Source organism: Dermochelys coriacea, chromosome 5 (genome assembly GCF_009764565.3).
Source record: "Dermochelys coriacea isolate rDerCor1 chromosome 5, rDerCor1.pri.v4, whole genome shotgun sequence".
Classification (NCBI taxonomy): Eukaryota; Metazoa; Chordata; order Testudines; family Dermochelyidae; genus Dermochelys; species Dermochelys coriacea.
Window position 1 is genome coordinate 82,268,302 of NC_050072.1, and position 19,378 is coordinate 82,287,679.

The following is a 19,378-nucleotide window of genomic DNA, read 5'->3' on the forward strand; positions in this document are numbered from 1 at the left end:
GGAGGTTGGGGAACGGAGGACTCGGTGGAGGGTTCTGGGTGCAAGGGGGTGGGGTCTAGGTGCACAGGGGTTGAACGAATGGGGGAGCAGCTGTACAGTGACCCACTGTGGCTGAGGAGCAATGGAGGCAGGAAGTGGGGGGGGGGGAGGGAGAGAAGGCAGAGCTTCCTGCAGCCAGGGGAGGTTTCTGGGTGTGGGTCTGATCCTGACTCAGCCCTGGCTGCTCCATGCAGGGGATGAGGAAGCCCCTTCCATCCCTGGCCCAGTAGGGACATTTGTCTATATGGTGAATTAATGCATGATCAGCTGGTGCGCTGTAGATTCACACCCTGGCTTGCTGCACACTAACTCCCCCCTTAATCTGTACCAAGAAAAATAGTAAGCCTGAGCTTGGCTTCTTAAACAGTGTAATTCTTTTGCACCCACAGACTTTCAGAATGTCTCTCTGTTCTCATTTGTGCATTATTAAAAAGGCACCCACTGGCAGTGATAACCAACAATAACCTTAAACAATTCATGTACTTGTAAATACTTCCCTACAGAACGTTACATAGTAGAGAAAGACGAGACATACGGGACAAAACTTCCATCTGTTGTTCATAATGTACATAATTTTAGTGCTGACTTGTTTAGTTCATAACTCACTGAAAACCTAGCTATGGTCCTTTTTTTTTTTTTTTTTTTTAAAGACCATGAAATTTGGTTTAAAAGCTAGTAAATAGAGGCCTGCAAATCCGCAGATATCCATGGACCATTTTTGGGAATAGTGGATCAGATACAACCGCGCAAAGCTCTACTCGCCAGCGGCGCCTGTCCCGTGGCATCTGGCTTGGGCAGCCTGCGGGCTGCAGCATGCTCAGGGCCGGTGGCTGGGCTGGGCGGCAGGCTGGAGTCAGGGCTGTCCAACACCCACTTGCCGCACCACTTCCTGTCTAGCAGCTCGGGTTACTCAGACAGTACCAGCATCCCCACCGTGGCCCGGCCTGGCAGCACTGGCCGTGCTCCTGGGCAACAGGGCCTGCCCCCAGCTGCGGGGATTTAAGCAGGTGGGGCTCCGGCACCCCATCTCTTTGCCCGGCTGTGTGTTGCAACATGTGCTACTACCACTCGTGAGTCCTTGGGAGCAGCCCAAGTGATGCCCCTTCTCTCCAGCCTGTCACCCTGTGCCACCCCTTCTCCTAGAGACCTCCCCCCATCACTATCCTTTGTGAGGCCCGGGTGTGGATGCAGATACAGGTAAAAGACAGCTAGTGGATCGCAGGTTGATTCTGGCAGCTACGGATCAGATGCAGATCCACATTTTTGTATCCACACAGGGCTCTACTAGTAAAGTTCTTAAATGTTCAGCTGTTTGTAGAATCTACCAAAAAAAGATGAGAAAGCCGTAGTATTGCTGTAACTTACTTAGCTTATTGCACATAATAATGGTGAAGGGTTTTATTAGTCTTAAAAGAATTCTGAGAATATAAATGTGTTCAATAGATTAAATGTAAATTGTAATTCCTATATGCTTAAATATAAAGCAAAGTAGTGTGGATTTGATAAAATCACACTATAAAAGTAGGTCCACTGTAAATTCAGGGGAGTGCTTGATGATTTGAGTACTGTGGGACACTTGAAAATCCTGAAAATTCTTTTTTCTCCCCTCTTAGAATTCCCCCGATCTTTTCAATAACATTCTGTTCTTTTATTTCTTATGAGAAACGGGACGTTAGCTTTTTTGTGAAAGCAAAAAAGTTATCAAATGTTGATGGTCCTCTGTTGGGCAAAGCATAAAAACTGCTTGGATAATATAAACACATGGGTCCTTTTTGTTTTCATTTTTAAAATTAAATCAGTTGCAAGCAGTTTTGTGCGATTCTATAACAAAAGACTGCATAAATGTATTTATACATGGTAATTTTGGCTTATGGATTTCAGAGCAATGATGAGTTCATTTTTGTCTTACTCAATTATTAAAACATTTGTTCAGGAATCATCTTAAGGTGTATAGATGGCTTTCTAAGCTTCATATCTGCGAGTATTAAAATAGTAATGTGATCACTGCCATTGCTCAAACTGCTCACTGCCATGGTCACTCACTTTAGTCTAAGGGGCCCAAAAGAGGTCTGGGGAAAAAACAGATTTCTGACATAGGAAATCTGGTGAGAACTTAGATTAGAGCAGATGGTGGCAATTTTCCTGGCCTCCTGTATTAGAGGGCCCCATCCTCCCCATCACAAAGCAGCATAGTTACTGAAATAAACACAGGGGTGGATTACATCAGATAATGAGTTCCTTGCTGTTGTCAGTGCAAAACTTTTTGCTTTGAGGGAGTTTGCTCATTAATACAATATCCAATCTTTCCTCTTGTAGGGCATTGAGACATCCAGAGCCAATTTTGTGGTGTTCACTTTAAATCTAAGCTTACTGTCTTTCTGCTTTTTCATTATTTAAAAAAAAAAAAAGCTGGGGGGCCCTAAATATTTTCAACAAGGGCCTCTTTATGCCACTCTCGTAGTGTAAAGTGTTCTTAAAGTTGGCTTAAAGATCAGCACAGTCTCCACTGGGTGACTCATGACACTAGAAAGAGCTAAAATGGAAAGTGATCCATTAGGGTTATGGTGTTAATCACTTTAGATGGGCTTGAGTTACGGTATTTGTAGTTTGTGATCCTTCTATTAGTGGACCCTTTCCTTCCAAATCTCCTCAATTAAAGTCTTCTGCTTATAAGTATCTAGGGGAAAAAACTCGTACTTAAGATCTTGGCTCTTAAATAGGCTCATGTTAGATAAGTATTACTATCAATGGATGATATAGTCATACTAAAATAGAACCTACTAATATATTTTGGAAATTAGCATCTCTTGGCTTATCAGTAAATGTTGTCTTTTGAGAGCTGATTTCTGTGCAAATCCTAGAACTTCAGAAGATGGAGACAGTCCTCTTTTCCAACAAAACACTCTTAGAGGAGGGGGAGGTAGGCCATGTTGGTGGGGGATAGCCACAACTGGGGTTTCTTCCCATAATCTCTGGGTTTTTCAGGATGCTCAAGAATACTTGATCTGGACCACCCTTTACAGTTTGGAGTCTAAGGGCTTGCCTACACAGGGAAATTAGTATGCAGTAAGCTAGGGTGTGAATTTATAGCGCACTAGCCACTCTGCCCTGCCTATTTGTGTAGGCCCTCTTACTGTGCTCTAAAAACACTCTTTGAGGGAATTATTCTGTCTTTACTTCCAAAGAGGTAAATTCTCTTTCTAGTTATCTGCTATGCAAGCACCCTGGGAATTTGTCTTCTCTTGATATTATAGGATTACTGCTGGAGAGCACAACCTTAGGGGTTGTGGTCCAAGGTATCCCCCTGTAGGTCTGAGTAATGCTGCTTGGTGGTACATGGGGATACTAGTAGTCCTAGTATAGATACTAGACTTGATTTTTGTTTCAGAAAAATTATGGTTTCTTAGAGGAAGGGCTCTAACATCTGGAGGGAAAAGATGATTTCTGCTATGTAATTACCTTTCTGTGAAGAACATAGGCTGAAAGTGCCCCTTTCACTTTGGATAATATCATAGAATAATAGAAATGTAGAACTGGTTGAGACTTCAATAGGTCATCTAGTCCAATCCCCTTCACTCAAGTAATAACTAGACTATTCCTAACAGGTGTTTGTCTTACCTGTTCTTACAAACCTCCAATGATTGAGATTCCAGAACCTCCCTAGGCAATTTCTTCCAGTGCTTAACTACTCTAACAGTCAGGAAGACTTTCCTAATGTCCAACCTGAACCGCCCTTGCTGCAATTTAAGCCCATTACTTTTTATCCTATCCTCACAGGTTAAGGAGAACAATTTTTCACTCCACCTTGTAACAAACTTTTATGTACTTAAAAACTGTTATGCCCTCTACTCCTGGGGGAATTCTGTGCCAAAATTGCAAAATTCTGCATATTTTATTTGTCAAAATAATGCAATATAGTCACACCAGTTTCTCTTATTTGGTAATTTTATTTAAACTACAGGAAAAAAATCACAAATAACTGTTCAGCATTTTCTAAACACATGGAAGTTAAATTACAAATACTTGGTAACCAATACCCTGCATTCCAGCTATAATTCTGGATTTTCATTTAAATTACATTAGTTTTATTTTGGTGTTCTGTAAAGTAGAATGTTGCTTTAAATTGCTCAGACTTTTACACATGAAAGTTGTACAGTTTTGCTAATCGTCCTGCTTTTTTAAATGGATAAGTAAAATAGATCTTGAGCTGTGCCCTCTCTGGCATAGAGGAAAAAAGCGAGAAAGTACATACCCTTATGTCTTCACTAGCAAAGTTAAAGCGCTGCCACAGCACTTTAATGTGGCTGTGTAGTCGTGGCACCAGCACTGGGAGAACTCCATGAGGGGAGTAGCTACCAGTGCTGGGAGTGCGGCTCCCAGTGTTGGTGCACTGTCTACACTGCCACTTTACTAGCACTGAAACTTGCAGCGCTCAAGGTTTTTTGTTTTTGTTTGTTTTTTTTCACATCCCTGAGCGAGAAAGTCGCAGCACTGCAAAGTGGCAGTGTAGACAAGGCCTAACTTAGGATTCTGTTACTGTCATTTACAATAAGGCTCCTTTATATCACTTTTGCAAGGTAAAGGATCCTTAATTGGCTAAGAATGGGAACAATTAACTAAAAATGGGAACATTAGCAGCCTGCCTGCTTAGTTGTTACATTTCTGCTCTGCCTCAGGGACAGCCTGCTTCACACAGTGCTACTCGTTCAAGCCCGGGATGCACTAACAGTGAGCAAGAGGGACAGTGAGTCTTTCTCACTGGTTCCCACGCAGGCACCTGCCCAGCCGTACCCCCTTAGTGTCTCCATGGACGCACGCACATGCAGTTCCCCCCATGGTGATCTGCTGCTGGCTGCTCCCAGCAGACTTGCCTGGGCTGCTGGGGAAGGGGTGTGCATTTCCTCACAGATTTCTGTGCTCCCCCATTTTTCTGCGCAGGAGCACAGAATTCCCCCCAGGTGTAGTCCCCCCCTCAATCTTCTCTTCTCCAGACTAAACAATCACAGTTTTTTCAGTCTTTCCTCATAGATCATGTTTTCTAGACCTTTAATCATTTTTTGTTGCTCTCCTGTGGACTTTCTCCAGTTTGTCCATGTCTTTTCTGAAATGTGGTACCCAGAATGGGACACACTAATCCAGTTAAGGCTTATCAGTGTGGAGTAGAGTGGAAGAATTGCTTCTGGTGTCTCTTACAACACTCCTGCTAATACATCTCAGAATGATGGTGGTGTGGTTTTTTTTTTTTTTTTTTTTTTTTTTTTTTTTTTTTTTTTTGCAACAGTGTTACATATTTAGCTTGTGATCCAGTATGACCCCCAGATTCCTTTCTGCAGTACTCCTTCCTAGGCAGTCATTTCCCATTTTGTATCTGTGCAGTGGATTGTTCCTTCCTAAGTGGAGTACTTTACATTTGTCCTTTTACTTCAGACCATTTCTCCAGTTTGTCCAATTCATTTTGAATTTTAATCCTATCCACCAAAGCACTTGTAACCCCTCCCAATTTGGTATTGTTAAGTGTACTCTCTGTGCTATTATCTAAATCATTTATGAAGATGATATTGAACAGAACTGGACTCAGGACCGCTCTCTCTAGGTCCCCACTTAATATCCCCTTCTAGCTTGACTGTGAGCCACCGATGATTACTCTCTGGGAGTGGTTTTCCACCCAGTTACGCATTCACCTTAGTAGCTCCACCTAGGCTGGCTGTATTTCCATAGTTTGTTTATGATGAGGTCTTGCAGGACAGTTTCAAAAGCCTTACTAAAATCAAGATATACTACATCTACTGCTTCCTGCTTATCCACAATGCTTGTTACCCTGTCAAAGAAAGCTATTTGGTTGGTTTGACATGATTTGTCCTTGACAAATCCATGTTGACTGTTACTTATCACCTTATTATCTTCTAGGTGTTTGCTTTATTATTTGCTGCATTACCTTGGAATGTACAAATTGGTTTGTGTTTTGGGGTTTTTTCATTGCTGTTTGAAGCTGAGGGCATGGCTACACTGGAAACTTCAAAGTGCTGCCATGGGAGCTCTTCTGCAGCAATGCTTTGAAGTGGGAGTGTGAGCGCTGGGAGAGAGGTCTCAGACTTGCTATGGTCAGGGGAGTGATTTTTCACACCCCTGAGCCAGCAAGTTAGAGCGCTATAAAATGTAAGTGTAGATAAGTCCCATGTCGTCATCAACTGGAGTGGAATAGTGACATGCAGATGAGCCTCTTCTCCTAGCAGTCAAGAGCCTGACATAAGCCAAGGGGCAATCTATAGTCCACCAGCACCCCAGATTTTTCAATAGTTTTTGCTCAAACACTATTTACAAGGTAGGACTATATAAAGTACCTTTCTACTATGTGGACAAGTTAGTTCATAGTGAGACCCTAACTTCCTGATTTGTGTTTTAAGTTCATAATGTTAAAGCCTTTGAAACTGAATGTGTCTTGCATATAATAGAGCCTACTCCTCCTGTTAAAGCAAAAAGAGTCTTGCTCTTGACTTCACTGAGAGCAAGCCTGAGCCTATACTTGTAAAGTGCTTTTGGAGGTAATTTGGGATGCAAGCTGCTTTCTTAACTCTGTAATGAGGTGACACTGATGTGGCATAGTATTAAGAACAGTATTAAGGATCATTTCTGTAGTGGTCACCCTTAAATGTTATAGTTGTCTTAGGTTTCAGAGTAGCAGCCATGTTAGTCTGTATCCGCAAAAAGAACAGGAGTACTTGTGGCACCTTAGAGACTAACAAATTTATTAGAGCATAAGCTTTCGTGAGCTACAGCTCACTTCATCGGATGCATAGAATGGAACATATAGTAAGAAGATAAATAGGGTGTGTGTGTGTGTGTGTGTGTGTGTGTGTGTGTGTGTGTGTGTGTGTGTGTGTGTACACACACACCCCTATCTAAGTTGGAAGTTGCCATACAAACTGTAAGAAGCGAATTAGTTAAGATGAGCTGTTATCAGCAGGAGAAAAAAACTCTTGTAGTGATAATCAAGATGATCTATTTAGACAGTTGACAAGAAGGTGTGAGGATACTTAACTTAGGGAAATAGATTCAAATGTGTAATGACCCAGCCACTCCCAGTCTCTATTCAAACCCAGGTTAATGGTATCTAGTTTGCATATTAATTCAAGCTCAGCAGTTTCTCACTGGAGTCTGTTTTTGAAGCTTTTCTGTTGCAAAATTGCCACCCTTAAATCTTTTGAGTGGCCAGAGAGGTTGAAGTATTCTCCTACCGGTTTTTGAATGTTATGATTCCTGATTTCAGATTTGTGTCCATTTATTCTTTTGCATAGAGACTGTCTGGTTTGGCCGATGTACATGACAGAGGGGCATTGCTGGCACGTGATGGCGTATATCACATTGGTGGATGTGCAGGTGAATGAGCCCCTGATGGCGTGGTTGATGTGATTGGGTCCTATGATGGTGTCACTTGAATAAATGTGTTGACAAAGTTGGCATCTGGCTTTGTTGCAAGGATAGGTTCCTGGGTTAGTGTTTTTGTTGTGTTTGTGTGTGGTTGCTGGAGAGTGTTTGCTTCAGGTTGGGGGGCTGTCTGTAAGCGAGGACTGGTCTGTCTCCCAAGATCTGTGAGAGTGAGGCATCATTTTTCAGGATACGCTGTAAATCTGTGATGCGCTGGAGAGGTTTTAGTTGGGGGCTGAAGGTGACAGCTCGTGGCATTCTGTTATTTTCTTTGTTGGGCATGTCCTGTAGTTGGTGACTTCTGGGTACTCTTTAGCAGGTGGGTATTGTTGTTTTAGGAACACTTGATAGAGATCTTGTAGGTATTTGTCTCTGCTGAGGGATTGGAGCAAATGTGGTTGTATCTTAGAGCTTGGCTGTAGACAATGGATTGTGTGGTGTATCCTAGATGAAAGCTGGAGGCATGTAGGTAAGTTATAGCAATCGGGAGGTTTCTGGTATAGGGTAGTGGTTATGTGACCATTGCTTATTACCACAGTAGTGTCCAGGAAATGGACCACTTTTGTGTGGATTGGTCTAGGCTGAGATTGATGGTGAGATGGAAATTGTTGAAATCATGGTGGAATTCCTCAAGGGCTTCTTTTCCATGGGTCCAGATGATGAAGATGTCATCAATGTAGCACAAGTAGAGTAGGGGCATTAGGGGACGAGAGCTAAGGAAGCGTTGTTCTAAGTCAGGCATAAAAATGTTAGCATACTGTGGGGTCATGCTGGTACCCATAGCAGTGCTGTTGACTTGAAGGTATGTATTGTCCCCAAATGTGAAATAGTTATGGGTGAGGACAAAGTCACAAATGTCAGCCACCAGGTTTGCCGTGACATTATCGGGGATACTGTTCCTGATAGCTTGTAATCCATCTTTGTGTAGAATGTTGGTGTAGAGGGCTTCTGCATCCATAGTGGCCAAGATGGTGTCTTAGGTTACTAATGTACCTCATATTTATAGTATTCCTTGGGTATTACTTTTAATATTTCTTATGCTTACTATAAGAAACATTTATCTAGTTATCTAAAGCAAAACCACTTGGTCACTCAACATTCTTTTTGAGTGCTAGGCAATAGTAAAGGATGTCTGCACTGTGGGACTCAGTGTTGGATCTTCAGGACATTCTGCAAGACCCATCTCTTCTCATTTTAGTTTAAAAAGGGGATTGGGTGTGACTTAGAGGGGAGTTGATTATTGTGCAGAAACTTTCTTGGTATGTGATACAATCTTTTTACAGTGTAGGTAATTGTCCACTGCACAGACTACCAAAGACATGATCAATTCATCTTCTTCATTTTCTTAACTCTAAATCAAGTTTAGCTGTCTTTTCTGAAAGAGATCCTCTTACTTCATTTACAAGTTATTGGGCTCAGTCGTGTTCACTTATGTAGTAGGGAAGAATAATTGCCTCTGTTGCTGGAATACTTCATTGGGTGAAATATTATAGCCTGTGTTTAGGAAAGAGGTCAAACTAAATGATGATAAAGGTCCCATTTGGTCCTTTTACGAGAGTGTTTCTTAATCTTTTAAATCAGATTGAAGGCATATGAAGACAGTTTATAAATCTAGGAAAAATATTTGAATAACGTGCTTGCACTAATCTACACAGTAATAGATTGCATAGTTGCAATAAGAAAATTGATACTAATTTGATTATAATTATAGTTAATTTTTGTAGGTACTGCTCAACTACTATGGTAAGCTTTCAGTGGCATGACTTAATCACTGCCTCAAGTAAAAACATACTTTATTTTAAACATCTTTTGTAGGGATTTCAAATATCCAAACTGTAAAAATTACTGAAGTATGAAAATGTGTACAATAGTCAAATTGTGAATAGAACACTACATAGATGTGATCTCAGAAATTAATAATTTGTTGTCTGTGATCACTTTTACTAATAATGACATCTGAATCAAATTTAATTGAGTGTCCAGTTCTGAAATCACCTTTTGGACACTTGCTAAAGGATATAGAGGTACGTTTTTTAAATTTATTTATTTTCCCATCCTCTCCGCAGGAACCTTTTGAGGATGGCTATGCAAATGGAGAAGAAGGGACTCCTCCTGGGGAAGCTGATGCTACTTATGCTGCAGACAGTAAGGGAATAGTCAAGTTTGGCTGGATAAAAGGTGTATTGGTAAGTAAATATATAGTATGTCAAATCTTTTAATACATGTGACCTTGCCAGTTACTTTACATATTTTGAGTGAGTGTATTGTTCAGCAAGAATGAAAGGTCAGTTGCAGATCTGTTTTGCTAAAAATAATTGAATCAAAGATTAAGAAACAAGTAAAAAATTTAGAGGGGAGGTATGGAAAAGTAATCTTTGCTATCTTTTTAGTGCTTCAGTGTGTAACGCATTTGTTTAAATCTTGACCTGAAATTGGTGTTAAACTCCCCCTCCCAGAAATATATATTAGGGAAATGTACACTTTTCCCCCCCCCCCCCCCCCAGAAACTTTTAATTAAAAGCTTGTTGGAAGACCCACCTCTACATTCCACAGTGGGTTGAGGATTTGCTTTGTCATCTTTGACGAAGTCCTCAGAACCGTGCTTTAGTGATTTTTGTCTACTTGGGATATGCTACTCAGACAAATAGTTAAAACCCAGCTATGCATCTGTGTTTCCATTCCAATTATGTCTCACTGAAAGGCCTTTGAATAGGCTTTCTGAATCTTGGCAAATCCCTAGACATGCTTCTTGTTCTTGGAGCTCCTGGGATTTGAAGAGAGGCACATGTCTCCCAGGCTATACTCGCTTGTTAAATAAACATTTCACAACATTGCCAAAAGAGAACAATTTAATTATCTGTTTTAAGACTCGGTGCTAATTTTATTACTGAAATTCTGCAAAATGGAAATTCTTTATTTATACTATTCTGTTGAGGAATTAAAAAAAAACAAAATCAAGACACACAAAGGTAATAAAAGCCTTTAAAAATATTTGAGTGCAGAACAGTAGGATTCTGAAACAAAATGTTCAGAATGATAGAGTTGCAGAAGAAGCAATGTGGCCTGTTCCAGAGGCCTTTCCAACTCTTGCCATAACTAAACTGTGACTGTCCTTGCTTTTGAAAACAAAGGAGGAACAAAGGGCACTACATAAGACAACAAAAGCAGCAGAGGACTAGAACCGATGCGCCATAGACCATTAGAAAGTTGGGATTGTCAGTTTTGCAATGGTGTATACTCTAGTGAGGAAGAGAAACTCATTGTTCTCTGTGACCAATTTGACATTTTTTCTGGAGCTGGTCTAAGATCAAAAATATTAGAATCATAGAATATCAGGGTTGGAAGGGACCCCAGAAGGTCATCTAGTCCAACCCCCTGCTCAAAGCAGGACCAAGTCCCAGTTAAATCATCCTAGCCAGGGCTTTGTCAAGCCTGACCTTAAAAACCTCTAAGGAAGGAGATTCTACCACCTCCCTAGGTAACGCATTCCAGTGTTTCACCACCCTCTTAGTGAAAAAGTTTTTCCTAATATCCAATCTAAACCTCCCCCATTGCAACTTGAGACCATTACTCCTCGTTCTGTCATCTGCTACCATTGAGAACAGTCTAGAGCCATCCTCTTTGAAACCCCCTTTCAGGTAGTTGAAAGCAGCTATCAAATCCCCCCTCATTTTTCTCTTCTGCAGACTGAACAATCCCAGCTCCCTCAGCCTCTCCTCATAAGTCATGTGCTCTAGACCCTTAATCATTTTTGTTGCCCTTCGTTGTACTCTTTCCAATTTATCCACATCCTTCCTGTAGTGTGGGGCCCAAAACTGGACACAGTACTCCAGATGAGGCCTTACCAGTGTCGAATAGAGGGGAACGATCACGTCCCTCGATCTGCTCGCTATGCCCCTACTTATACAACCCAAAATGCCATTGGCCTTCTTGGCAACAAGGGCACACTGCTGACTCATATCCAGCTTCTCGTCCACTGTCACCCCTAGGTCCTTTTCCGCAGAACTGCTGCCGAGCCATTCGGTCCCTAGTCTGTAGCGGTGCATTGGATTCTTCCATCCTAAGTGCAGGACCCTGCATTTATCCTTATTGAACCTCATTAGATTTCTTTTGGCCCAATCCTCCAATTTGTCTAGGTCCTTCTGTATCCTATCCCTCCCCTCCAGCGTATCTACCACTCCTCCCAGTTTAGTATCATCCGCAAATTTGCTGAGAGTGCAATCCACACCATCCTCCAGATCATTTATGAAGATATTGAACAAAACGGGCCCCAGGACCGACCCCTGGGGCACTCCACTTGACACCGGCTGCCAACTAGACATGGAGCCATTGATCACTACCCGTTGAGCCCGACAATCTAGCCAGCTTTCTACCCACCTTATAGTGCATTCATCCAGCCCATACTTCCTTAACTTGCTGACAAGAATGCTGTGGGAGACCGTGTCAAAAGCTTTGCTAAAGTCAAGAAACAATACATCCACTGCTTTCCCTTCATCCACAGAACCAGTAATCTCATCATAAAAGGCGATTAGATTAGTCAGGCATGACCTTCCCTTGGTGAATCCATGCTGACTGTTCCTGATCACTTTCCTCTCCTCTAAGTGCTTCAGGATTGATTCTTTGAGGACCTGCTCCATGATTTTTCCAGGGACTGAGGTGAGGCTGACCGGCCTGTAGTTCCCAGGATCCTCCTTCTTCCCTTTTTTAAAGATGGGCACTACATTAGCCTTTTTCCAGTCATCCGGGACTTCCCCCGTTCGCCACGAGTTTTCAAAGATAATGGCCAAGGGCTCTGCAATCACAGCCGCCAATTCCTTCAGCACTCTCGGATGCAATTCGTCCGGCCCCATGGACTTGTGCACGTCCAGCTTTTCTAAATAGTCCCTAACCACCTCTATCTCTACAGAGGGCTGGCCATCTCTTCCCCATTTTGTGTTGCCCAGCACAGCAGTCTGGGAGCTGACCTTGTTAGTGAAAACAGAGGCAAAAAAAGCATTGAGTACATTAGCTTTTTCCACATCCTCTGTCACTAGCTTGCCTCCCTCATTCAGTAAGGGGCCCACACTTTCCTTGGCTTTCTTCTTGTTGCCAACATACCTGAAGAAACCCTTCTTGTTACTCTTGACATCTCTTGCTAGCTGCAGCTCCAGGTGCGATTTGGCCCTCCTGATATCTTTCCTACATGCCCGAGCAATATTTTTATACTCTTCCCTGGTCATATGTCCAACCTTCCACTTCTTGTAAGCTTCTTTTTTATGTTTAAGATCCGCTAGGATTTCACCATTAAGCCAAGCTGGTCGCCTGCCATATTTACTATTCTTTCGACTCATCGGGATGGTTTGTCCCTGTAACCTCAACAGGGATTCCTTGAAATACAGCCAGCTCTCCTGGACTCCCTTCCCTTTCATGTTAGTCCCCCAGGGGATCCTGGCCATCTGTTCCCTGAGGGAGTCAAAGTCTGCTTTCCTGAAGTCCAGGGTCCGTATCCTGCTGCTTACCTTTCTTCCCTGCGTCAGGATCCTGAACTCAACCAACTCATGGTCACTGCCTCCCAGATTCCCATCCACTTTTGCTTCCCCCACTAATTCTACCCGGTTTGTGAGCAGCAGGTCAAGAAAAGCGCTCCCCCTAGTTGGCTCCCCTAGCACTTGCACCAGGAAATTGTCCCCTACGCTTTCCAAAAACTTCCTGGATTGTCTATGCACCGCTGTATTGCTCTCCCAGCAGATATCAGGAAAATTAAAGTCACCCATGAGAATCAGGGCATGCGATCTAGTAGCTTCCGTGAGTTGCCGGAAGAAAGCCTCATCCACCTCATCCCCCTGGTCCGGTGGTCTATAGCAGACTCCCACCATGACATCACTCTTGTTGCACACACTTCTAAACTTAATCCAGAGACACTCAGGTTTTAGATTTCAGTTCTTGAATCAGTGTAATTTTCCATCCCTGATCAAGATGGAGTGGGTAAGAAACCTGTGATCAGAAAACAATTCCTTGTTCCCAAGATACAAAAGATGAAAAACTCCATCCAACCAAACAGTAACTCTTGTATATACCTAAAAATGTCACTCAGTCATAAAACATTTTAGGAGGGGAAAAAGGGTTTTGCTACAGCAACTAATCCATTCAAAATTTTAAGTATGAATGTATTTGTAGGTTTAATACATTGTTTGTTTGCAATACTTAGGTAAAATAATTCTGTATATGTTAAAACCATGCAATTATGAGAAGATATTATGTCTTGTGTTTTGTTCTCCTAGGTACGATGTATGTTAAATATTTGGGGAGTGATGCTCTTCATCAGACTGTCATGGATTGTAGGACAGGCTGGGATAGGTATGTGTACAATTTTAAAAATTTCAACATCTTATTTAGTTTTAGCGAATGCAGTTGTATGTATGATAGGGTAGGGTAGGAGATAGGGTAACTTCTAAATGAATTATCAATGATCCATGATTGTAGAGCAATTGGGGAAGGAGGGCTGAATAATGTGTTGCCTGTTGCTCAGCATGATCATAAAATTCTTAAGCTAGATGAAAAACTTGCTAGAATGTCTAATCTGACTCCTCTTAGTTTTTCAGAGTGAGTGACATATTTTTAGTTTTAGGTCTGAAAAGTAGAGATTGATAGATATGGAGTATATGTGGTAACATCTATACTTTTAATTTAGCCTTGATGGCTTAGTCCAGAACTGGACTACAGTAAGCCTCACATCTGTAGCAGATTCTAGAGAGCAAAGCTGCATGCTATTGATAAAGAAGGTACACTGTGTTCTCCCTACGAAATCTGATTTATTCTCCCTGAATCCCACTGTGCCCAGCTCTCTGGGGGAGGGAGTAGAGAAGAAGATTTCTTCCATACCTGTATAAGAGCTATGCCCAGCTTAATGGTATCCAAACCTGTTTGGAAAGTACATTCTCACAAGTTTGACCCAAATGAAGTACAAGGCGCGTGTACTTTTCTGAAGCTAGCTTTAATTTTTAATATATTGTAACTATTTTTTTCTTTTCAAAGCTCTTTCTGTCTTGGTTATTGCAATGGCAACTGTTGTGACAACTATCACAGGATTGTCTACTTCAGCAATAGCTACCAATGGATTTGTAAGAGGAGGTAAAACTACTTTTGTAAATAGTTCTTTGTACTTTAACTGTGGCTAAAATTGTCTCTAAACCTCGGTTTCATCTTCCTTCTCTTTAAGAATGATAAAAAAGAGTTGATGGCATGAAGAGAAAATAGCTAAAAGGATTTCCTTTCTATGAAATGTCTGCTGTTCTGCAATAGGTCTCCCACCTCCCCTCACCCCATTTTATTTAAAAAAAAAAAAAGAATTAATTGAATAACTTGCATAGTAGTTCTAATTGGTAGCTCACCTTCCCAATTTCACAGAAATGCTGCCTTGTTTTCCTACAGATTTTTTTTTTTTTTTGGTAGGGGGAGAGAGCAAGTCAATTCCTTGTTGGTTGTTGTTGCTATTTAGGTTTTGGAATTAAAAAATACTTAATTAGTGTTCAGTAGTAAGAAATTAAAGTCCTTTTTTAATGCAAATAAATAAATAAAGTTGTTTAGGAATAAATCCATATGCTCATATATTTGCTCAGTAATGATGTCTTTAAAAAAAAAAAAAGTATTTCTTCAAAAATGTATGCTATTAAATATCCCCCATTTCTGTTACATGGCTTGGTTAAAATTAAAAGAGCAATTTTAACTTTTTCCTATAGATGAAATTTACGTATTTCCTGGTAAAAACATATTTACTTTTTCAGAAAACGTCTGTTTTTGTCCTGTAGTAAGATGTATTTCAGTTTATTCTCTTCAGAACAATGCAAATTCCTGGAAACACATAATTTTATGGTGGAAGACTCTTCCAAAAGAAGTTCAATTGCTCTGAAAAGTTACCATTTAGATAATCTTAATGTTTTTCTCACCTGAGGGTATTGGTTTGAGACTGGCATTTTTGTTAGCATGCATGCTTGTCCTGTAGCCAGCAACTATGTACCTACAAAACAATTTCAGTAAGAGCTTAAGGTGCAGGGAAAGACTTTACGGGTGATTACTCTGCTCCAAAAGTATTTCATCACAGTAGTCAGTCAGCCATTTTATTATAAAAACCAGTAACAAAGTAAAGCAGTAGCAGTTACAAACTCCTTATGTGCCTATCCCACTCTTCACTATTAGACATATAGACAAATATGCCACCATTGCAGAGCAAATAAGACATAGCAGGAACATGAACAACTAAACGTTAGCCTTGTCACAAGCATAAAATTGTCATTTGTCATTTAGCTGTTAAATGTGTCAATTCTAATTAACGCTGTTCTCTTCTGTGTATTAAGAGTATAGTTATATTCTTGCTTCTCTTCTGGTAATAGTGCCATACCCTGTGTCTTGTAATAAGAAACTGTTTTTATCTCAGAGCGCTAACGTACCTTACAGATAAAAGACCAAGAGTGTAGTGTTAAGTTTACAACCCATAATCTTTCCAAACCTAGAATGTAGACTCTAGGATTCATTTTTAAAACTATTCCTTCTCTTCCCCCATTCCATCCCTTTATGCACACATAGTTAATATTTCCTAGTCTGAAGTTCACTGGATTCAGAATATGAGATCTTCAACTTAAAACATCCATTATCTGCAACTCTATGAAATTAATGGAGTTTTGCTCTGTATTTCCCTGTACCTCCAATTATGTGTTTGAAATGGGAAATCTGAGGATTTTTTTCCTTGCAAAAGTTGTATTCTTTAAGTGAGATACAGGTTGGGGTTTTTTTGTCTCATTTTTTGTTTTTTGGTTTTTTTTTTTTTGTGTCCAAGTAAATGAAACCCTATATAAAAGGTTAGATTATTGTTTGAAAGACATAAAAGAAAAATTTTCAATCAGAGGTCAGTATTAAAATATAGAAATATGATGTGCAAATGCTACCTTTTGCTGATAAGGCCAGTATAGGGAGATATCATTAAGGGAATGTGTGGTGTTTGCCTGCAGATTTATTCTTAAACCACTGAGCAATTTTTTTTAAAAAACATGCATTTCTGTAGTATCAGATTTCTTTAAATTGCTATTTTTTTTCCAGATATTACTCTTCCATCTAGCCTCCAGTGCCCCATTTTCTGTTTTAAAAAGTTTTTGTGCATGAAAATTAAGACACAGAGAATATATTTCAAATTGGATAATATAAAAAAACAGTTTTAAAAATGGAATAGTCTTGTGGCTGTCATGACATTCCCAGTGCAGTACAGTCACTCCCTTTACATCATTTGAAAGCTAAAAAACCTCCAAATAGTATAGACTCAATTTATCATAAGACAAAGGATTTTATAGATATAACTATTTTCAGTGTTCATTCTTGTTGAATTCATATGTTAATATACTGTTGTACTTGTGAGAATTTTTTTTCTAGCCAGGTAACAATTATAACCCAAGAAATAAGTCATTCTGCACAATTGGTTTGACTACTTTTTATCAAGTTGTGTGCTATACCAGTCAATATTTATTTCATATAGATTACTTCCTTTTTAATACTAGAGAACTAAAGAGCTGTTTGACTTTTAACAGATCTTTTAGAAATTCTTTCTTATTGCAAATTAGGAGATTTTCACTTAATGCCACATTTTGAAAATAAGATATGCCCAGACTTGTCAGGTCCATAGCTGGCCTCCTCAAAATGATAACACTTGCGTTTTGAGTACAAAATGAAATTTCTGAGAAAGTACAAGTAAAGTTAACTTAGTTGGAGTTAAAATTGAAGGCTGGGGGGTAAGGATGGATGGGGAAGGCCAAAAGAAATGTTGAACCATGTTTTAGTCCCAAATGATCTTTATAATGAAGACCTCTTCAAATTTTCATGTAGTGCAAACTTGCTGAAATCTCACACAATGGTTACATTTTGAAGGACTTTTTTTTTAGGATTAATGATCTGAAGTTGTGCTTCCTAATTGAAATTATTTTTAGATATATTATTATATTGCAGAGAATTCCATGAAGATCTGTCCTCTTTTTAAAATGATTGTAACCTCCAGTTTTTGATAGGAATGAAGCTTCATGCATCTGTTAGTAGCCAAAACTCCTTCTTTCAGAATGGCTATTTCTTGTTGTTCCCAGTTGGCGTAAAGCCAAGTTGCTTTTGGGGTAGCTCTGAACAGCCTAGGGAGCAAGTACTTCATAGCATGTAATAATTGAAACAAAATAGTATTTCTTGATTTTATATATGCATGTTTACGCTAATCTAGAGCAATATGTCTGATGGATTATTTATTTAAAAAAACCACCATACCAAATATGTAGATTTACAAACAAGTCATAATTTTTTCAGTGCATGTCAGAGGCACAAGTCCTCACTGAGGAAAAGTCTACTGCCATGTTATCTATAGGTAAAAGTGTGTCTAAGTAACAAAGCATTCAGTCTGCCTCCATCCTTCAAAATAGTTTCGCCTGTTCAGACAAGCATCTGTAAAATTCCAAATCAGTTGTGTGCTTAAACATTAAGACTGACAAAGCATTTCTGGTGAATGCATGTCTCAGGTGATGATGTAAAGCATCAGGTTTAAGTAATTTTAGTAACTTGGGGAAGTATAATCTCTAGATATAAGTTGTCACTATCTGTTTACATACTGAATTTTTGAACAGAAATAGGAAAGTAGTTGAGATTTGTTGTTTGTATTATCATAGTGCCTAGGATTTAAGAATTTCTTTGCTGCTAGTGACTTTCCTGCCCACATGAATAATTACAGCTCTGTTGGTGTCCAGAGTTCTAAAGCGTTTTCATATCATTTTTCTTCAGGAGGAGCATATTATTTAATTTCCAGAAGCCTGGGACCTGAATTCGGTGGCGCAATAGGCCTGATCTTCGCATTTGCGAATGCTGTTGCAGTAGCTATGTATGTGGTTGGTTTTGCAGAGACAGTTGTAGAACTGCTGCAGGTAAATAGATTGCATTTGCTAATCTGTACGACTGCCCTGACTTTATGCTAATTTTTATTAATTTTGGTTAACAGCAACATGTATTGATACAGTTTTAGGATGTGCTGCAATATTACTTTTCATATTAGTACACTGTTGAATGATGACATTCAGTTTGATATTAATAAATTTTTTTGCATTTTGCCTTGTTCGGGTGGGACTAAGCTAAAATTGTAATAAAAATCAAATTGACAGTTTAGAAAAAAAAGTGGTGAAATATATGAGTTACAATAAGCATTTTGTTGTTGTCAAGCAATCCTTTTTAAAGCTTAAAATGTATGGTTGTCTAGTAGAATGCTCCCAAACTTCTTTTAAAGGATCTAGAAAGACTTAAAAATGGGCAGAAAATAATAGAATGAACTTAACTAAAAATCACAAGTACGATCTCATTTCCTAGGGACAGAAGTTGATTGAGAAAAATCATAAAATTCATGGTTAGTGAGAAGAAAAAACCTGGAACGTGGTAAAGTAGGTAGAGGCTTGGGAATAATACTGAACATGTCTGTACAGCAATATGGCAGCAAGAGAAGGCCAGTGCATTTTCTGGGTTGTATACACAGAGGTATCAGTACACATAGTGACAGGGAGCTTATATATAATCAATCTCTCTCACTGTCTCTTTCTCCTCCCCCCATCCATCCTGTGGTATAACCACACCTGTCATATAATAATTATTCAGTTTTGGGGCAATTCATTACCTTTTGCTATTGGCAAATTGTATATAATTCAGATGAGGGACAGCAATGATTAAGGGTTTAAAGAGCTAAATGTATATAATTTGGCAAATAACTGCTAAAGATGCTGGGGTACATAAATCTCCAAATATTTGAAAGGTGTAAACATTAAGGAAGAAGAGTAGTTATTCACAGTAGTATGAGAGGGGTGGGCTGGGGGTATAAATGTTCCTTTTCTTAATGCCATCTGAATACCAGCAAGGATTTTCCAATTATAAATTG

General features: G+C 39.8%; 1 protein-coding gene across 2 annotated transcripts in view; it reads left to right on the forward strand.

Annotated features, from left to right (window-relative positions):
- Positions 1–19,378, forward strand: part of SLC12A2 (solute carrier family 12 member 2) — a 113,203-nt gene that overhangs the window by 31,335 nt on the left and 62,490 nt on the right. For both annotated transcript variants that reach the window (XM_038402580.2, XM_038402581.2), the window contains exons 2-5: positions 9,531–9,650; positions 13,725–13,800; positions 14,479–14,574; positions 18,244–18,383. In XM_038402580.2, coding sequence (XP_038258508.1) covers positions 9,531–9,650; positions 13,725–13,800; positions 14,479–14,574; positions 18,244–18,383 — 432 coding nt within the window. The remainder of the gene's footprint in view (positions 1–9,530; positions 9,651–13,724; positions 13,801–14,478; positions 14,575–18,243; positions 18,384–19,378) is intronic.